The sequence below is a fragment of the Cibotium barometz genome, chromosome 24, assembly GCF_041138505.1.
Source record: "Cibotium barometz isolate CiBa-2024 chromosome 24, ASM4113850v1, whole genome shotgun sequence".
Classification (NCBI taxonomy): Eukaryota; Viridiplantae; Streptophyta; class Polypodiopsida; order Cyatheales; family Cibotiaceae; genus Cibotium; species Cibotium barometz.
Window position 1 is genome coordinate 5,760,680 of NC_141069.1, and position 19,155 is coordinate 5,779,834.

General features: G+C 38.0%; 1 protein-coding gene across 1 annotated transcript; it reads right to left on the minus strand.

The window, feature by feature from the left end:
• Positions 1-388: 388 nt before the first annotated feature.
• LOC147624836 (uncharacterized) lies at positions 389-2,198 on the minus strand. Its single transcript, XM_086818872.1, has one exon. It carries the CDS (start codon positions 1,791-1,793, stop codon positions 651-653), a length of 1,143 nt encoding a protein of 380 aa, XP_086674998.1. The 5' UTR covers positions 1,794-2,198; the 3' UTR covers positions 389-650.
• Positions 2,199-19,155: the final 16,957 nt, after the last annotated feature.

The window sequence follows — 19,155 nt, forward strand, 5'->3', positions numbered from 1 at the left end:
GGTTGTGAGCGATTATCTTAGTACTTCCGGCCTTTACCTTTCACTAAGATTATTACACAAATAATTCAACTTATGCAACCACTCAAGGCATAGTAACGCCAACAAACCGCACTTTAACTAATGTTTTACCAACTCCATGAGGGTTGCAACATATTAGAAAATCTTATGTACCCAACTCCAAACTTATCTTCAAAGCTGTAAAGCTGTTTTTGGAAATATATATATATATAATTATTGTTCCCAAAAAAACCTTATGTAATCTAGACCTTATCGAACAATCTTTATAATTAGAAAACTTTTCTGTAAAGCTGTTTTTGGAAATAAATATATATATATAATTATTGTTCCCAAAAAACCTTATGTAATCTAGACCTTATTGAACAATCTTTATAATTAGATAAATTTCAACAATGATATTGTCTCAAACTTTTCAATGCCCAACTTTGCCATAAGTCCTGCAGGAGGCAGGATCAAGAAGCACGTGCAAAGAACATTTTGACATGCCAAACAATTGGTGGTATCTTGCAAGGGTACCAGCACCATAGCTAGAGGAGAAAGTATAGTCCTCTTACCATCCCAATGCCATTAGAAAATGCACATAGTACTCGTCCTATGTAAGCCCAGCGTAATACGTTCACGGGAATGCTAGGTCACGGACTCTGGTGGCGGCCACCACCATCATCTATGACCGAGCCTGTGAGAAGTTCCTCGAGGTAGGCTGTGCCCAGATCCTGAACTTCCAAAACCGCCATGCCGCGCTGCCCTTCCTCCTCCTGATCGCCCTCCCCCTGCGCCGGCCTGCATCTCTTTCTGCTGCTGTTGCTGGTGGTGGTGCTGCCCGAGCTCTGATCACCTGGCGAGGAGGGGGGAGCTGGAGAGTACTTCCCAGATGGCGTGTCTCTGTACCCCCGGCCCAGCAGCGCCGCCACGTCGTCCATCTGCAAAGAAGCCGTCACCTTCTCAAGCGGGAAGTTAAGCAGCGCGCGAGCTCCCCTCATCTTGAGCGCAGCCCTGTCGTACGCCAGCGCCGCCTCCTCGGCCGTGTCGAAGGTGCCCAGCCAGATCCTGGCACCTTGCCGCGCCGAGTCTCGAATCTCCGCCGCGTATTTGCCCCAGGGCCGCCTTCTGACCCCCCTGTAGTGCTTGTTGACCTTGTTCGTCTTCTCGGCGGCGCCAGCGATTTTGGTGTCATCCGGCGGACACTTGGAGCGCGGGGTCACGGGCAGCCAGCCCTTCCTGATCGCCTCCTTGAGCACGCCATAAAGAAGCATGTCTTCGGAGTCGTTCTCGTTTAAAGGCAGCCCCCCCCACAGGCGGGATAAGCAGGGACTAGAGGGCGGTGGCGTGATGGCGGAAGTCGCCGTGGATGGTGTTCTGGCTGCCTGCAGCATCCATGGCTTCATGATGGGCGAGGGTGAGCGCTGCCAAGAGGCTGAAGAGCTGACTGCAGGAAGTGAAAGTGAAGGCAACGGATGTCTGCTACGGCAGCAACTGCTGCTTCTCTGCACCTGCTTCGGGCACGCGCTGCTGCTGCTGCTGCTGCTGCTGATGCTGCTACTCTCGCTAAACAACTTGGTATTGAGGATCTCCTGACCAATGCCGCTCGGGAAAACTTCCCAAACGGACTCCTGATCCTCGACATCGCAGCCGATTTCTTCGTCTCTGTCTTCTTGTTCAGCCAACTCCTCTGATGTGGTGGTGGCTGCAGTACTGCGAGACCAGAGTTGGTTGGAGAAGGTGGGAGCCTCAGAGGGGCGGACAGGCTGAGCTTCCTCACGCACGATCTGCGCCATGCTCAGAGGATAGCGAAGCTGAGCTTTGTACTATCCCCTTCCCTCGACCTCTGTGTGAAGAAGGGGCTAAGGTGCAGGCTGAAGCTGAAAGTTACTCTGGCCCTGTGAAGAGCAGCTTAGGAGCGAAGAGAATGATCCTTATCAGAAGAGGGGGGGGGGGGGGGGGGGCTGCAAAAGCAAAGGAAGAAATGGAGTTAGCGAGGCCAAGCATATTCATGCCATAATCATGAGCACAGCGAGCGTCTGCATTGAGGAAGCTGGGCACTGAGCTACTCATGAGAGGAGGAGGCCAACGCCATGGGAGGACCAGATGAGGAGCGTGAGGTGAGCTACTACGGCGCAGGCCTTATGGTGTGAGTCTGTGAGATGTGTAGGGGCGAGGGGTGAAGAAGGCGTGGGTGTGGTGGTGTTTGCGTGCTCGCTTGATCAAGCGGAAGGAACAGTGGCTGCACCAAATTGATTGGTCGGAAGACTCGCGACACACACACTGGGGGACCACTTTGAGACCATAGTTCCTGAGCTCCACATGTCAGAGGCTGAGCTATTCCTACGTGTCATAGGCTGGCCAATCCACACGTTTCTCTCATCCGTCCTATTGTCTTTTCCACGTGCTCCCCCCCGCACGGCATCAATGGAAATCAACCTCGTGGAAAATGGGCCTAGCCTTCCAAGTTCCTATAACATTGAGACTACGTTGAAGTTTGAACCATCCATTAGGCCCTTTTCTTGGTTCACATGCATTTATCCAAAATAATAATAATTTATGGAGATACCATGGTCAGCAATAAAACAATTCCACCTCCAAAACGTCAACTAGAGGAGCCCGTGCTGGTTGCCAAGTTCAACTAGCAACCAAGTTGGAAATTCCAACTCTCACGTGAACAAACCCCTTATGTTCAACACTTGCCCTTGATTTGGTAGGCCCTAAGATGGTACAACTTTCAACTTCATGTGCCATAGAATCTTATTTTATGTTCGTTCTTTTAACATATTTTACTACAATTCAAAACCATTTTCGGTCGAGTTTTTTTGGGTGAGGAGAGGAAACTCTATTTAAAGTACAATGCAATATTTACATCACATCAAGCACACCTATTTTTGTGACATTGACTTCAACCGATTCACTTTTTGAGTTAGTTCTTCATGGTAAGATCGAGGACAAAGTACTTTTTTACCCTTTGTGATTTCTGGCTTGTCATGGTAGGCCTTAGCATTAATTTCTCCTAGAATGCTCTTTTTGATTGAACAAAATAAAGTTCCAAGTGAGACTAAGTACTTTGATTAAGTTCCACTCCCTACAATAGGAAGGTTTAGTCTCTAGATATTGCCCATCTTTTTTCCTATGAAAGAGTAATTACTCTAGATATGTCACTTGCATACTGTGGTTGACCCATGAAACACCATCAAAATCAAGAGGTATATGGCACACAATTACAACCTTTTACTGCTTCTTCATAAATTTTTGACATTTTTGGCTTCTTGGTTGATCCACATTAGCCAAATTTGCTCTGATACCAACTGTGAGATCCTTGTTTCCACCGCGCAACGAATTCAGGGGTGCTAGCAGCGGAAGTAGCACTTCTTGTGCGGGGCCACGGATATCCGGACAGAGACTAATCCATCGGTTCTTCAAAACCGAACTCGGAAAAACTTCCCTTGCTCGAAAAGCACAGGCAATTCCTCTAGGATAACTTTTCTCTAACGTAGTCAAAATACTTAACTAACAGAACTGATCTGACTGAACCCGTAAGTCCCATAGTCAAATCAGGGAAAAGATTGCACTTGGATCACAGAAACCAACGCTTTTTTCCTCTCATTAAGAGGCACAGCCATTGATTCGTTTCCATAGAACAATTTTTGTCCACGATTTACTTCATCTATCATAAAATAACAGAATTGCGTCTCAATTTAGGGATCCATCAGTCCGGGATTTACTTCATCTATCGTACCATAACAGAATTGAGTCTCAATTTAGGGATCCATCAGTCCAGCCTCCAGTCCCATGGGCTAGCCAACCGCCCACCAACCATTGTAGTGATGGGATCCAATTAGGAATTTGGTTAGGTTCTGTCCCAGCAGGTACCAGGGAAAAGAGTTCCCAGGTCCCCTAACCAGATATTCATGCAAACTTAAAACTAGTCACACCACTTACACACCCGATATGAAATTGCCTTTTTCACATAATCAGCTATCTTAAAAAACAATCATTTAATGAAACCATTGAGTCACTGATAGCTGATTATGTGAAATTGCCTTTTTCACATAATCAGCTATCTTGAAAAACAATCATTTAATGAAACCATTGAGTCACTGATCATAATCCTCAAAATCTCTGGTCCCTTTTCGATAGTTCCTAGCTCATAGTAACCGGCAATATATTCACATATTAAAATGGAAACTCCGTTGAAGATCAGCAAGATCAACCAAAACGGATCCATATAAAAGGGCAATGGACTCATTCGTTGAGGAGGACTAGCAAGGTCAATCAACCAGATCCATACCCGAATTCAGAAAACAACTCTTACTCCTTGTTCCAATATCTTCCACGATGCACGTGTGGGTATCGTTCAGCGACCCAGAGCCCGAGCACTGTATGGTCAGTACCCTCTAGGATCCTCTCGTAGGTGACCTAGCACATCACTCATAGGCCGCTTCCTTGGTCCCTCATCCATCGTACCGGAAGCTCACCATTTTAATCGAACTCAGGCTACTCAAGACCTCGGTCCTCGACCTTGCTACGCGAGACGTCCTCCGTTGACTCTCCGTCAGCTATTACAACTTTATCAGCTAGGTCTCCATGACCTTAATCACAAGACGGTCAAAACGCTTCCCTAGCATTCTTGACATAAAACAATCATTTAAAAACAGCCATAAATACAGTTTCTATAACGAACTCACGTCTTTCCACAATAATCAACATTACTTAATCCATATTCATTTCATATAAATTCCCATTCTCATTCAATCGCATCATTTTTCATCTCATCACTTCTTTCCTCAAATATCCTCAACAGATCTCATCGACTCGCATCATTTACCCATATCCACATCTCATATCCGCATCATTTACCCATATCCACATCTCATCACATCACATTCATTCGCATCTCATCCATTCATTCGCATCTCATCCATTCATATTCACATCTCATCCATTCATATTTACTCAATTCGCATCACATCACATCACATTTATCACATCTCGATTCACATGACATCACATCCATTCTCATCCCATATCATTCATTTACATCCCGATGATTCACATGACATCACATTCATTTACATCCCATATCATTCATTCACATCGTGATTCACATGGCATCACATCCATTCACATCTCACATCATTCATTCACATCTCGATTCACCTGACATCACATCCATTCACATCCCATATCATTTATTCACATCCCGATTCACATGACATCACATCCATTCACATCTATCCATTTTACATCACATCATCTCCATCCATTCACATTCAATTCATATCCATCACATTCACATCCACATATATTCTTTTACATGCACATCTATATCCACTCCTTCACATACATCCACATCCATTCTTTCACACATACTCATTCATATCCATTCTTCACATACACATTCACATCCATTCTTCTCATTCACATCCATTCTTCTCATACACATCCTTATCCATTCTTTCACATACTCATTCACATCCATTATCATTCTTTCACATACACATTCATATCCATTCTTCACATACACATTCATATCCATTCTTCACATAGTCATTCACATCCATTCCTCACATACACATTTACATTCGTTATCATCACATACATTCACTCACATCCATTATCATTCATTTACATTCTGATTCACATGACATCGATTCACATTGCATCTCATCACATCTATCCACCTCACATTCTCATCACCTCTATTCACATCACATCCATCCATCCATTCATTCACATCTACCTGATTCACATCTATCTGATTCTCATCACATCTCATCACATCTATTCTCATCACATTTGTTTAAACATAGAATTTAGGAGAATTCTAATTTTTGATATAAAGATCTTTACACATCTATTTATGCATAAAATCAACTTCAGTGGGAATAACACTTTTAACAAAATCCTTTTATGCATCTATTTATGCATGAAATAAAAATATATTCCTTTATGCATCTTTCTATGCATAAATTCAATTTTAATGGGAATAATACTTTTGAAATAAAAAATAATTCTTTTATGCATCTTTCTATGCATAAATTTAATTTTAATCGGAATAACATTTTTGAAATAAAAAAAATTCTTTTAGAATGCACAAACGGAAGGAATTACTCTTTTAGAATAACCTAATGATAAACTTTAGTTCCACAAAATTTAAGAAAATTTTGCCATAACCTCCTTTGTATGGCTGACCATTTCTCAATTTTAACATTCAATTTATGATTTGAAGTAATCCAATTTGAATTCTAATATCTCTTATCTACTCCATTTTCTAAAAATTAAGAGAGTAAACAATGAAAAGAGTTTAATCAATCATTTAATTAAACTTTCTAGGAATAAGAAGGGCTGAATTGTAAAGAAGAGAAGGGGGTGGCCTTTCCATCAAGGCATAGCATCAGATTATAATTCAAACATTTTCAAAGCATAAAATTTAAGAAAACCATAGATTTAAAATTAACAATAAGTAAGAATTAAGCTTACATCCATGGAGTTTGTAAGCTTTCTTTTGGCTTGAGTGATTGAGGGTTCTACTCTTGTTTGCAACAAGAGTGGCCACCAGTTCTTTTGGAGAGGATTTAGTTAAAAACAATTGAATTCAATGTATTTGACTCTGGGGAGGAGTAGAGTAACGGTGCATAAACACTATTAATCTTTTACAAAGGGGGGAGGCTTCTATTTATAGGAAAAAATGAGCCTCCCCCTTTGTAAAAGGGGGAGGCTTCTAGTTATAGGAAAAAATGAGCCTCTAACCAAGCAAACTGATTCTAGAATTTTTCAGATCAGTTTGGTCAAATTTTGACCATTTTTGGGTCAGTTTAGCTCCCTTTTTGGATCTAGTTGAAACAGGAGAGAGGAGAGATGAAAATATCTCATTATTTGTGAGTTTAAAACTCATCCACACATGTGAAATAGACGCCTCCTTCACTGAGGTGTAAAAAATGCATCATTTCCTCTAAATATCCATTCTTTTTAACAAATAAATCTTGTCCTTAGTCAACTCTTCATCTTATGTGAGTATTTACTCATTTTTGGGGATTTTTCTTGTATTCTTCAATTTATCTCCTCCCTGTATTTGGATTAATCTTATTGGTCCATAGAAACCTTAATCCAAAATTTTCAAAAAATCTGGACCCTCGGTAAGGAAGAGGATTAGGTACGTTAGTTTGAAGAAATGGCCCCAACTTAAGTCTAGTTTCAACCTAGGTACAAGGGTGAGAAGTGAAATTCAATTGTGATAAAAGAAACACTTTTATAATAAAATAATCAACTTTTATGCATACCTCTATGCATGAAATCCAAATATGATAAAGTAACACTTTATAATAAAATAATCAACTCTTATGCATACTTCTATGCATGAAATTCAAATATGATAAAAGTAACACTTTTATAATAAAATAATCAACTCTTATGCATACTTCTATGCATGAAATTCTATTGTGATAAAAGTAACACTTTTATAATAAAATAATCAACTTTTATGCATACCTCTATGTATGAAATCCAAATATGATAAAAGTAACACTTTTATAATAAAATAATCAACTCTTCTGCATACCTCTATGCATGAAATTCAATTGTGATAAAAGTAACACTTTTATAATAAAATAATCAACTCTTATGCATACCTCTATGCATGAAATTCAAATATGATAAAAGTAACACTTTTATAATAAAATAATCAACTTTTATGCATACCTCTATGCATGAAATCCAAATATGATAAAAGTAACACTTTTATAATAAAATAATCAACTCTTATGCATACTTCTATGCATGAAATTCAATTGTGATAAAAGTAACACTTTCATAATAAAATAATCAACTTTTATGCATACCTCTATGCATGAAATCCAAATATGATAAAAGTAACACTTTTATAATAAAATAATCAACTCTTATGCATATCTCTATGCATGAAATCCAAATATGATAAAAGTAACACTTTTATAATAAAATAATCAACTCTTATGCATACCTCTATGCATGAAATCCAAATATGATAAAAGTAACACTTTTATAATAAAATAATCAACTTTTATGCATACCTCTATGCATGAAATTCAAATATGATAAAAGTAACACTTTTAAAATAAAATAATCAACTTTTATGTATACCTTTATGCATGAAATTCAAATATGCTAAAAGTAACACTTTTATAAGAAAATAATCACCTTTTATGCATACTTCTATGCATGAAATTCAATTGTGATAAAAGTAACACTTTTGTAATAAAATAATCATCTTTTATGCATACCTCTATACATGAAATTCAATTATGCTAAAAGTAACACTTTTGTAATAAAATAATCATCTTTTATGCATACATCTATGCATGAAATTCAATTATGCTAAAAGTAACACTTTTATAATAAAATAATCATCTTTTATGCATACATCTATGCATGAAATTCAATTATGCTAAAAGTAACACTTTTATAATAAAATATTCATCTTTTATGCATGCCTCTATGCATGAAATTCAATTATGCTAAAAGTAACTCTTTTATAATAAAAAAAAGATGAATTTTCTTTTACTAATTTCTAAAAATTTTGCCATAACCTCCTTTGTATGGCTGACCATTTTTCAATTTTCTACATCTTGAAAACTAATTAAAAGTACACCAATATCGAAATTATCCTAAAGTAAACCATTTTTTTCACTTAATTGAGATAAACATTATAAAAATTTGACATTAATCACTTAACCATTCACCTAGGATAGAGAATGGTTGGTTTTGTTAGAGAAGAGAGGGAAATGCCTTTTGTAATGAGGCCTAACATTATAGAGAAGACATAAAGCATAAAAACCATTTTAAAACCATAAAAATTCATCAAATAATTTAACTAATTTTAATTTATTCCAATTGCACACTAGAAAGTTCTTTTTGAATTTCTATTTTAGGGAAAATCATTTTAATAAGAAGGGATATTTTTCCATCCAAAGATATCTAGAAGCTTATTCCAATTGCACACTAGAAAGTTCTTTTTGAATTTTTATTTTAGGGAAAATCATTTTAATAAGAAGGGATATTTTTCCATCCAAAGATATCTAGAAGCTTAATTACCTCTCTCTAGAATATTTTTTCTCTCTAGGCCAAAATAGATAGAAACAAGATCTGTTATTATTTTAAAAAGGGGATTGATTACAGGGAGAGAAACTGGACATCTTGAGGGGCTGGGGGAGGAATCTTACATCCTACCCCACTTAAAAAACGTGAGATGTCCTCATCTCGCAGGTGGAGTATGATCTCTTTCATCATCTTCTTCTTCTTCTTCAATCACTTCCAGCATTACTGCCTTGGAAGTGGACGGTCAATTTTGGAACAACTCTCTTTGACTTCCCCTATTCTGAGGCAAAGGTCTTGCATTACTTTGGTTTGAAAGTGCAGGTTGGTTAGAGGGTCTACCTTTGGGATTTCCCTGATAGAAACCTGATTACTCTGGAAGAAAGGAGCTGGAGTCTGCAATCTTCATCCCTGATTTCCCTGCCCTGAAAACCTTGATCTAAAAGGAGTTGGACAATCCACACTGCGATGTCCAAATCCTTGACAGTTATAGCATTTCACTCCCTTGTTCAAGGGTGGAACTTCTGAAGTTAAATCCCAGGGGATTGAGTTTCGGGAAAAGGACTTTTCTTCCATTCTGAGACTTCCCATATCCTGGGCTTGACCCTGATATCTCTTAGGTGGTGGAAGGTTGGAATCACCTTCACAAACTAAAAACCTTTTGAAAGGTGATGGTGTTAGCTTTGGTGGGACCTTGACATCAAAGGCTTTGGAGAAATCGTTCGCCATCCGCACTGCTTCGGCCATGGAAACTGGCTTGGCGTTCTTCACCAAAATATTCAAAGGTTCATTCAGTCCCCGAATGAACCTGGCCATCAGCTATTCTTCATTCAGCGGTGGCGAGAATTTGAGGAGGAGAACTTAGTGACATACTTCAATAGTTCTGCTCCCCTGGGTTAGTTGTAAGAATTTGTTCATCTTTGTTTCCAAAAAGTTGAGAGGACAGAACCTTGTCCTTAGGTAAATTTTGAGATCATTCCATGTCTGGGTATTCCGATCCAGACGGTTTGTCTCACAGTGGTTTCTCCATGCCACTCTGGCTGTTTCTACTATATTTTCAGCCTTGCAAGAGCCATTTTGCTCTTCTCATTGTACCCGGTGACATCAAAGTACTCTTCCATTGCTTCGATCCACTTCTCCACAGCCTCGCCCAAGTTTTCCCCTTCACCTTTGAAAGGTCCAGGCTGCGAACTATGAAGAGTTTTACGAACATCCAAGTCGAGCTATTCCTCATCGAGTTGAGGGTTATCATTTCTACCACGACAACCGCGATCCATGTTCCTCTCAATACGAAAAATCTTGTTAAGTCCCTTTATTTATGATTCAAATCTGATTTTTGATTCATCTGATTCTGGGGTTTTTTAGATAAGTCGGCTCCCCACAGAACCGTGGGATAAAGATACTTGCATTATCAGATAACAATTCATTCAAAACATATCATTCATATCTTTAACACAATAATGGTCTATTAGACCGAAATTTCTATCTGAACAGTACTCCATGGGGGATTTCAATTTTTTAGATTTTTAATTTGTCATCCCTTAAACTTGATCCAATGGGTCAAGAGTTAACAGTAGCAATTTGTCAGCACAATCCACTAATCTCATAGTGATTTGCTAAAGTCATTATCATTATTCTAGTTACGAACATCAACGCAGGGACTCGTGCCATTCATTATCATTGTGGTTTTGCTCAGTTTATCGCTTTTCAACGAAAAATTCAGGAATCATCATTTTTCAATCAGAATCCAATTCAACTCATCAATTCTCAATCAAAATTTTAAAATCATATCAACCACATTCGAATTCATCATCTGGATAGCATTTTAGCTTATAATTTCAAGATCTTAGATTTACTCGTATATATTGCCAATAAAGAGCTACAGTTATACGGTATATATTGCCAATAAAGAGCTACAGTTATACCCTCGGTATATATGGGTAGTCACGGTCCTTGGAACTATAAGGAAAATACCATCATATCTAGGCCTCAAGAAAGTCAGGGATTCCATATAATTACAATACTTCCATCTGAAGACCCAATTATCAATTTATGAATTTCAGTCTGAATAACAATTTGTATGAATTTTATCACACAATTATAACCTTTTACTACTTCTTCATAAATTTTTGACATTTTTGGCTTCTTGGTTGATCCACATTAGCCAAATTTGCTCTGATACCAACTGTGAGATCCTTGTTCCCACCGTGTAATGAATTCAGGGATGCTAGCAGCGGAAGTAGCACTTCTTATGCGGGGCAGGGTCCCACACTAAGGGCCCCGCCCCCACGGATATCCGGACAGAGACTAATCCATCGGTTCTTCCAAAACCGAGCTCGTAAAAACCCACGGATATCCGGACAGAGACTAATCCATCGGTTCTTCCAAAACCGAGCCCGTAAAAACTTCCCTTGCCGGGAAAGCACGGGTGATTCCTCTAGGATAACTTTTCTCTAACGTAGTCAAAGGACTTAACTAACAGAATTGATCTGACCGAACCCGTAAGTCCCATAGTCAGATCAGGGAAAACATTGCACTTGGATCATAGAGACCAACGCTTTTTTCCTCATTAAGAGGCATAGCCGTTGATTCGTTTCCATAGAATAATTTTTGTTCGGGATTTACTTCATCTATCGTACCATAATAGAATTGAGTCTCAATTTAGGGATCCATTAGACCAGCCTCCAGTCCCAGGGGTTAGCCAACCCCCCACCAACCATTGTAGTGATGGGATCCAATTAGGAACTTGGTTAGGTTTTGTCCCAAGTACCAGGGAAAAGAGTTCCCAGGCCCCTCAACCGGATATTCATGCAAACTTAAAACTAGTCACACCACTTACACACCCAATATGAAATTGCCTTTTTCACAGAATCAGTTATCTTGAAAAATAATCATTTAATGAAACCATTAAGTCACTGATCCTTATCCATTCTTTCACATACTCATTCACATCCATTCCTCACATACACATTCACATTCATTATCATCACATACATTCACTCACATCCCATATCATTCATTTACATTCCGATTCACATGACAAGACATCTCATCCATTCATTCACATTTATCTGATTCACGTCACATCTATCCACCTCACATTCTCATCACCTCTATTCACATCCATCCATCCATTCATTCACATCTACCTGATTCACATCTATCTGATTCTCATCACATCTATTCTCATCACATTCGTTTAAACATAGAATTTGAGAGAATTCTAATTTTTGATATAAAGATTCTTTACGCATCTATTTATGCATAAAATCAACTGCAGTGGGAATAACACTTTGAACAAAATCCTTTTATGCATCTATTTATGCATAAATTTAATTTTTAAGAAAAATAACAATTTTAAAATAAAAATAAATCCTTTATGCATCTTTCTATACATAAATTCAATTTTAATGGGAATAACACTTTTGAAATAAAAATAATTCTTTTATGCATCTTTCTATGCATAAATTCAATTTTAATGAAAATAACACTTTTGGAATAAAAATAAATCTTTTATGCATCTTTCTATGCATAAAATCAAATTGAATGAGAATAACTCTTTTTAAATAAAAATAAATTCCTTTATGCATCTTTCTATGCATTCAATCGAATTGAATGAGAATAACTCTTTTGAAATAAAAATAAATTCCTTTATGCATCTTTCTATGCATAAAATCAAAATTAATGAGAATAACTCTTTTGAAATAAAAATATATTCTTTTATGCATCTTTCTATGCATAAAATAAAAATTAATGAGAATAACTCTTATGAAATAAAAATAAATTTCTTTATGCATCTTTCTATGCATAAATTCAATTCTAATGGGAATAACACTTTTGAAATAAAAAATAATTTCTTTATGCATCTTTCTATGCATAAATTCAATTTTAATGGGAATAACACTTTTGAAATAAAAAAAATTCTTTTAGAATGCACAAACGAAAGGAATTACTCTTTTAGAATAACCTAATGAGATAAGCTTTATTTTCACAAAATTTAAGAAAATTTTACCATAATCTCCTTTGTATGGCTGACCATTTCTCAATTTTAACATTCAATTTATGACTTGAGTTAATCCAATTTGAATTCTAATATCTCTTATCTACTCCATTTTCTAAAAATTAAGAGAGTAAACAATGAAAAGAGTTTAATTAATCATTTAATTAAACTTTCTAGGAATAAGAAGGACTGAATTGTAAAGAAGAGAAGGGGGTGGCCTTTCCATCAAGGCATAGCATCAGATTATAATTCAAACATTTTCAAAGCATAAAATTTAAGAAAACCATAGATTTAAAATTAACAATAAGTAAGAATTAAGCTTACATGGAGTTTGTAAGCTTTCCTTTAGCTTGAGGGATTGAGGGTTCTACTCTTGTTTGCAACAAGAGTGGCCACCAGTTCCTTTGGAGAGGATTTAGTTAAAAACAGTTGAATTCAATGTATTTGACTCTGGGGAGGAGTAGAGTAACGGTGCATAAACACTATAAACCTTTTACAAAGAGGGGAGGCTTCTATTTATAAGAGAAAATGAGCCTCTCCCTTTGTAAAAGGAGGAGGCTTCTATTTATAGGAAAAAATGAGCCTCTAACCAAGCAAACTCATTCTAGAATTTTCCAGATCAGTTTGGTCAAATTTTGACCATTTTTGGGTCAGTTTAGCTCACTTTTTGGATCTAGTTGAAATAGGAGAGAGGAGAGATGAAAATATCTCATTATTTGTGAGTTTAAAACTCATCCACACATGTGAAATAGGCGCCTCCTTTATGAGGGGAATTCCCCACATTGAGGTGCAAAAATGCATCATTTCCTCTAAATATCCCTTCTTTTTTAACAAATAAACCTTGTCCTTAGTCAACCCTTCATCTTCATCTTATGTGAGTTTTTACTTATTTTTGGGGATTTTTCTTGTATTCTTCAATTTATCTCCTCCCTGCATTTGGATTAATCTTATTGGTCCATAGGAACCTTAATCCAAAATTTTTAAAAAATCTGGACCCTCAGGCTAAGGTCCTTTTTACCTATTTTCAATTTATTCCAATTGCACACTAGAAAGTTCTTTTTGAATTTCTATTTTAGGAGAAATCATTTTAATAAGAAGGGATATTTTTCCATCCAAAGATATCTAGAAGCTTAATTACCTCTCTCTAGAATATTTTCTCTCTCTAGGCCAAAATAGATAGAAACAAGATCTGTTATTATTCTAAAAAGGGGATTGATTACAGGGAGAGAAACTTGACATCTTGAGGGGCTGGGGGAGGAATCTTACATCCTACCCCACTTAAAAAACGCGAGATGTCCTCATCTCGCAGGTGGAGTATGATCTCTTTCTTCTTCTTCTTCTTCAATCACTTCTAGCGTTACAGCCTTGGAATTGGACGGTCGATTTGGGAACAACTCTCTTTAACTTTCCCATTCTGAGGCAGAGGTCTTTCAATACTTTGGTTTGAAATTACGGGTTGGTTAGAGGGTCTACCTCTGGGATTTCCCTGATTTTGGCAAATAGAAACCTGATTACTCTGGAAGAAAGGAGCTGGAGTTTGGAATCTTGATCCCTAATTTCCCTGCACTGAAAACCTTGATCCAAAAGGAGTCAGACAATCCAGACTGTGATGTCCAAATCCTTGACAGTTATAGCATTTCACTCCCTTGTTCAAGGGTGGAACTTTTGAAGTTGAATTCCAAGGGATTGAGTTTCAGGAAAAGAAAATTTCTTCCATTCTGAGACTTCCCATATCCTAGGCTTGACCCTGATATCTCTTAGGCAGTGGAAGGTTGGAATCACCTTCAAGAACTAGAAACCTTTTGAAAGGCTTTGGTGGGACCTTGACATCAAAGGCCTTGGAGAAATCCTTCGCCCCATCCACACTGCTTCGGCCATGGAAACTGGCTTGGCGTTCTTCACCAAAATATTCAAAGGTTCGTTCAGTCCCCGAATGAACTTGGCCATCAGCTATTCTTCATTCAGCGGTGGCGAGAATTTGAGGAGGAGAACTTGGTGATATACTTTAATAGTTCTGCTCCCCTGGGTTAGCTGTAAGAATTGGTTCATCTTTGTTTCCAAAAAGCCGAGAGGACAGAACCTTGTCCTTAGGTAAATTTTGAGATCATTCCATGTCTGGGTATTCCGATCCAGACGGTTTGTCTCACAGTGGTTTCTCCATGCCACTCTGGCTGTTTCTACTATATTTTTAGCCTTGCAAGAGCCATTTTGCTCTTCTCATTGTACCCCGTGACATCAAAGTACTCTTCCATTGCTTCGATCCACTTCTCCACAGCCTCGCCCAAGTTTTCCCCTTCACCCTTGAAAGGTCCAGGCTGCGAACTATGAAGAGTTTTATGAACATCCAAGTCGAGCTCTTCCTCATCGAGTTGGGGGTTATCATTTCTACCACGACGACCTCGATCCATGTTCCTAATAAGAAAAATCTTGTTACGTCCCTTTATTTATGATTCAAATACAATTTTTGATTCATCTGATTCTGGGGTTCTTTAGATTGGTCGGCTCCCCACAAAACCGTGGAATAAAGATACTTGCATTATGAGATAACAATTCATTCAAAACATATCATTCATATCTTTAACACTTGCATTATGAGATAACAACTCATTCAAAACATATCATTCATATCTTTAATACAATAATGGTCTATTAGACCGAAATTTCTATCTGAACAGTACTCCATGGGGGATTTCAATTTTTTAGATTTTTAATTTGTCATCCCTTAAACTTGATCCATTGGGTCAAGAGTTAATAGTAGCAATCTATCAGCACAATCCACTAATCTCATAGTGATTTGCTGAAGTTATTATCATTATTTTAGAATGAACATCAACACAAGGACTCGTCCCATTCATCCTCATTGTGGTTTTGCTCAGTTTATCGCTTTTCAACCAAAAATTCAAAAATCATCATTTTTCAATCAGAATCCAATTCAACTCATCAGTTCTCAATCAAAATTTTAAAATCATATCAACCACATTCGAATTCATCATGTGGATAGCATTTTAGCTTATAATTTCAAGATCTTAGATTTACTCGTATATATTGCCAATAAAGAGTTGCAATTATACCTCGGTATATACAGGTAGTCAACGGTCCTTGGAACTATAAGGTAAATACCATCAAATCTAGGCCTCAATCAAGTCAGGGATTCCATATAATTGCAGTACTTCCATCTGAAGACCCAATTATGAATTTATGAATTTCAGTATGAATAATAATTTGTATGAATTTTATCACACAATTACAACCTTTTAGTGTTTCTTCATAAATTTTTGACATTTTTGGCTTCTTAGTTGATCCACATTACCTAAATTTGCTCTGATACCAACTGTGAGATCCTTGTTCCCACCACCGCGCAACGAATTCAGGGGTGCTAGCAGCGGAAGTAGCACTTCTTGTGCGGGGCAGGGTCCCACACTCGGGGCCTCGCCCATGGATATCCAGACAGAGACTAATCCATCGGTTCTTGAGGGATTGAGGGTTTGTAAGAATTAACAATAAGTAAGAATTAAGATTACATGGAGTTTGTAAGCTTTCCTTTGGCTTGAGGGATTGAGGGCTCTACTCTTGTTTGCAACAAGAGTGACCACCAGTTCTTTTGGAGAGGATTTAGTCAAAAACAATTGAATTCAATGTATTTGACTCTAGGGAGGAGTAGAGTAACGGTGCATAAACACTATTAACCTTTTACACAGGGCGAGGCTTCTATTTATAGGAAAAAATAGCCTCTAACCAAGCAAATTGATTCTAGAATTTTCCAAATCAGTTTGGTCAATTTTTGACCATTTTTGGGTCAGTTTAGCTCACTTTTTGGATCTAGTTGAAACAGGAGAGAGGAGAGATGAAAATATCTCATTATTTGTGAGTTTAAAACTCATCCACACATGTGAAATAGGTGCCTCCTTCATGAGGGGAATTCCCCACACTGAGGTGTCAAAAATGCATCATTTCCTCTAAATATCTCTTCCATTTTAACTAATAAACCTTATCTTTAGTCAACTCTTTATCTTATGTGAGTGTATTTACTCATTTTTGGGGATTTTTCTTTTATTCTTTAATTTATCTCCTCCCTACATTTGGATTAATCTTATTGGTCCATAGGAACCTTAATCCAAAATTTTCAGAAAATCTGGACCCTCACGCCTTTTTACCTATTTTTAATTTATTCCAATTGTACACTGGAAAGTTCTTTTTGAATTTCTATTTTAGGAAAAATCATTTTAATAAGAAGGGATATTTTTCCATCCAAAGTTATCTAGAAGCTTAATTATCTCTCTCTAGAATATTTTCTCTCTCTAGGCCAAAACAGATAGAAACAAGATTTGTTATTATTTTGAAAAGGGGATTGATTACAGGGAGAGAAATTGGACATCTTGAGGGGCTGGGGGAGGAATTTTACATCCTACCCCACTTAAAAAATGCGAGATGTCCTCATCTCACAGGTGGAGTATGATCTCTTTCATCTTCTTCTTCTTCTTTAATCACTTCCAGCGTTACCGCCTTGGAAGTGGACGGTCGATTTGGGAACAACTCTCTTTGACTTCCCCTATTTTGAGGCAGAGGTCTTGCATTACTTTGGCTTGAAACTGCGGGTTGGTTAGAGGATCTACCTCTGGGATTTCCCTAATTTTGGCAGATCAAAACCTGATTACTCTAGAAGGAAGGAGTTGGAGTCTGGAATCTTGATCCTTGATTTTCCTAATTTTGGCAGATCGAAACCTGATTACTCTGGAAGGAAGGAGTTGGAGACTGGAATCTTGATCCCTGACTTCCCTGCCCCTGAAAACCTTGATCCAAAAGGAGTTGGACAATCCATATACTGCGACGTCCAAATCCTTGACAGTTATAGCATTTCACTCCCTTGTTCAAGGGTGGAACTTCTGAAGTTGAATTCTAGGGGATTGAGTTTCGGAAAAAGGAAATTTCTTCCATTCTGAGACTTCCCATATCCTGGGCTTGACCCTGATATCTCTTAGGCGGTGGAAGGTTGGAATCACCCTCAAGAACTAAAAACCTTTTGAAAGATGATGGTGCTGGCTTTGGTGGGACCTTGACATCAAAGGCCTTGGAAAAATCCTTCGCCATCCGCAGTGCCTCGGCCATGGAAACTGGCTTTCTTCACCAAAATATTCAAAGGTTCGTTCAGTCCTCGAACGAACCTGGCCATCAGCTGTTCTTCATCAGCGATGGCAAGAATTTGAGGAGGAGAGCGAACGCTTGGTGATATACTTCAATAGTTCTGCTCCCCTGGGTTAGCTCTAAGAATTCGTTCATCTTTGTTTCCAAAAAGCCTTTTTGATAGTTCCTAGCTCATAGTGACCGGCAATATATTCACATATCAAAATGGAAACTCTGTTGAAGATCAGCAAGATCAACCAACGGATCCATATAAAAGGGCCATGGGCTCATCCGTTGAGGACCAGCAAGGTCAATCAACCAGATCCATACCCAAATTCAGAAAAGAACTCTTACTCCTTGTTCCAATATCTTCCACGATGCAGGTGTGGTCAGAACCCTCTAGGATCCTTCGAAGGTGACCTAGCGCTTCACTCATAGGCCGCTTCCTTGGTCCCTCATCCACCATACACGAAGCTTACCATTTTAATCGAACCAAGGCTGGTCAAGACCTCGGCCGACCTTGTTACTACGCGAGACGTCCTCCATTGAGACTCTTCGTCCAGCTGTTGCAACTTTATGAGCTAGGTCTCCATGACCTTAATCACAAGACGGTAAAAATACTTCCCCAGCATTCTTGACATAAAACAGTCATTTTAAAACAACCATAAATACAGTTTCTATAACGAACTCACGTCTTTCCACAATAATCAACATTACTTAATCCACATTCATTACATATAAATTCCCATTCTCATTCAATCGCATCATTTTTCATCTCATCACTTCTTTTCTCAAATATCCTCATCAGATCTCATCCACTCGCATTTACCCATATCCACATCTCATCACATCACATTCATTCACATCTCATCACATCACATTCATTCACATCTCATCCATTCATATTTACCCGATTCGCATCATATAAAGCATCAGATTATAATTCAAACATTTTCAAA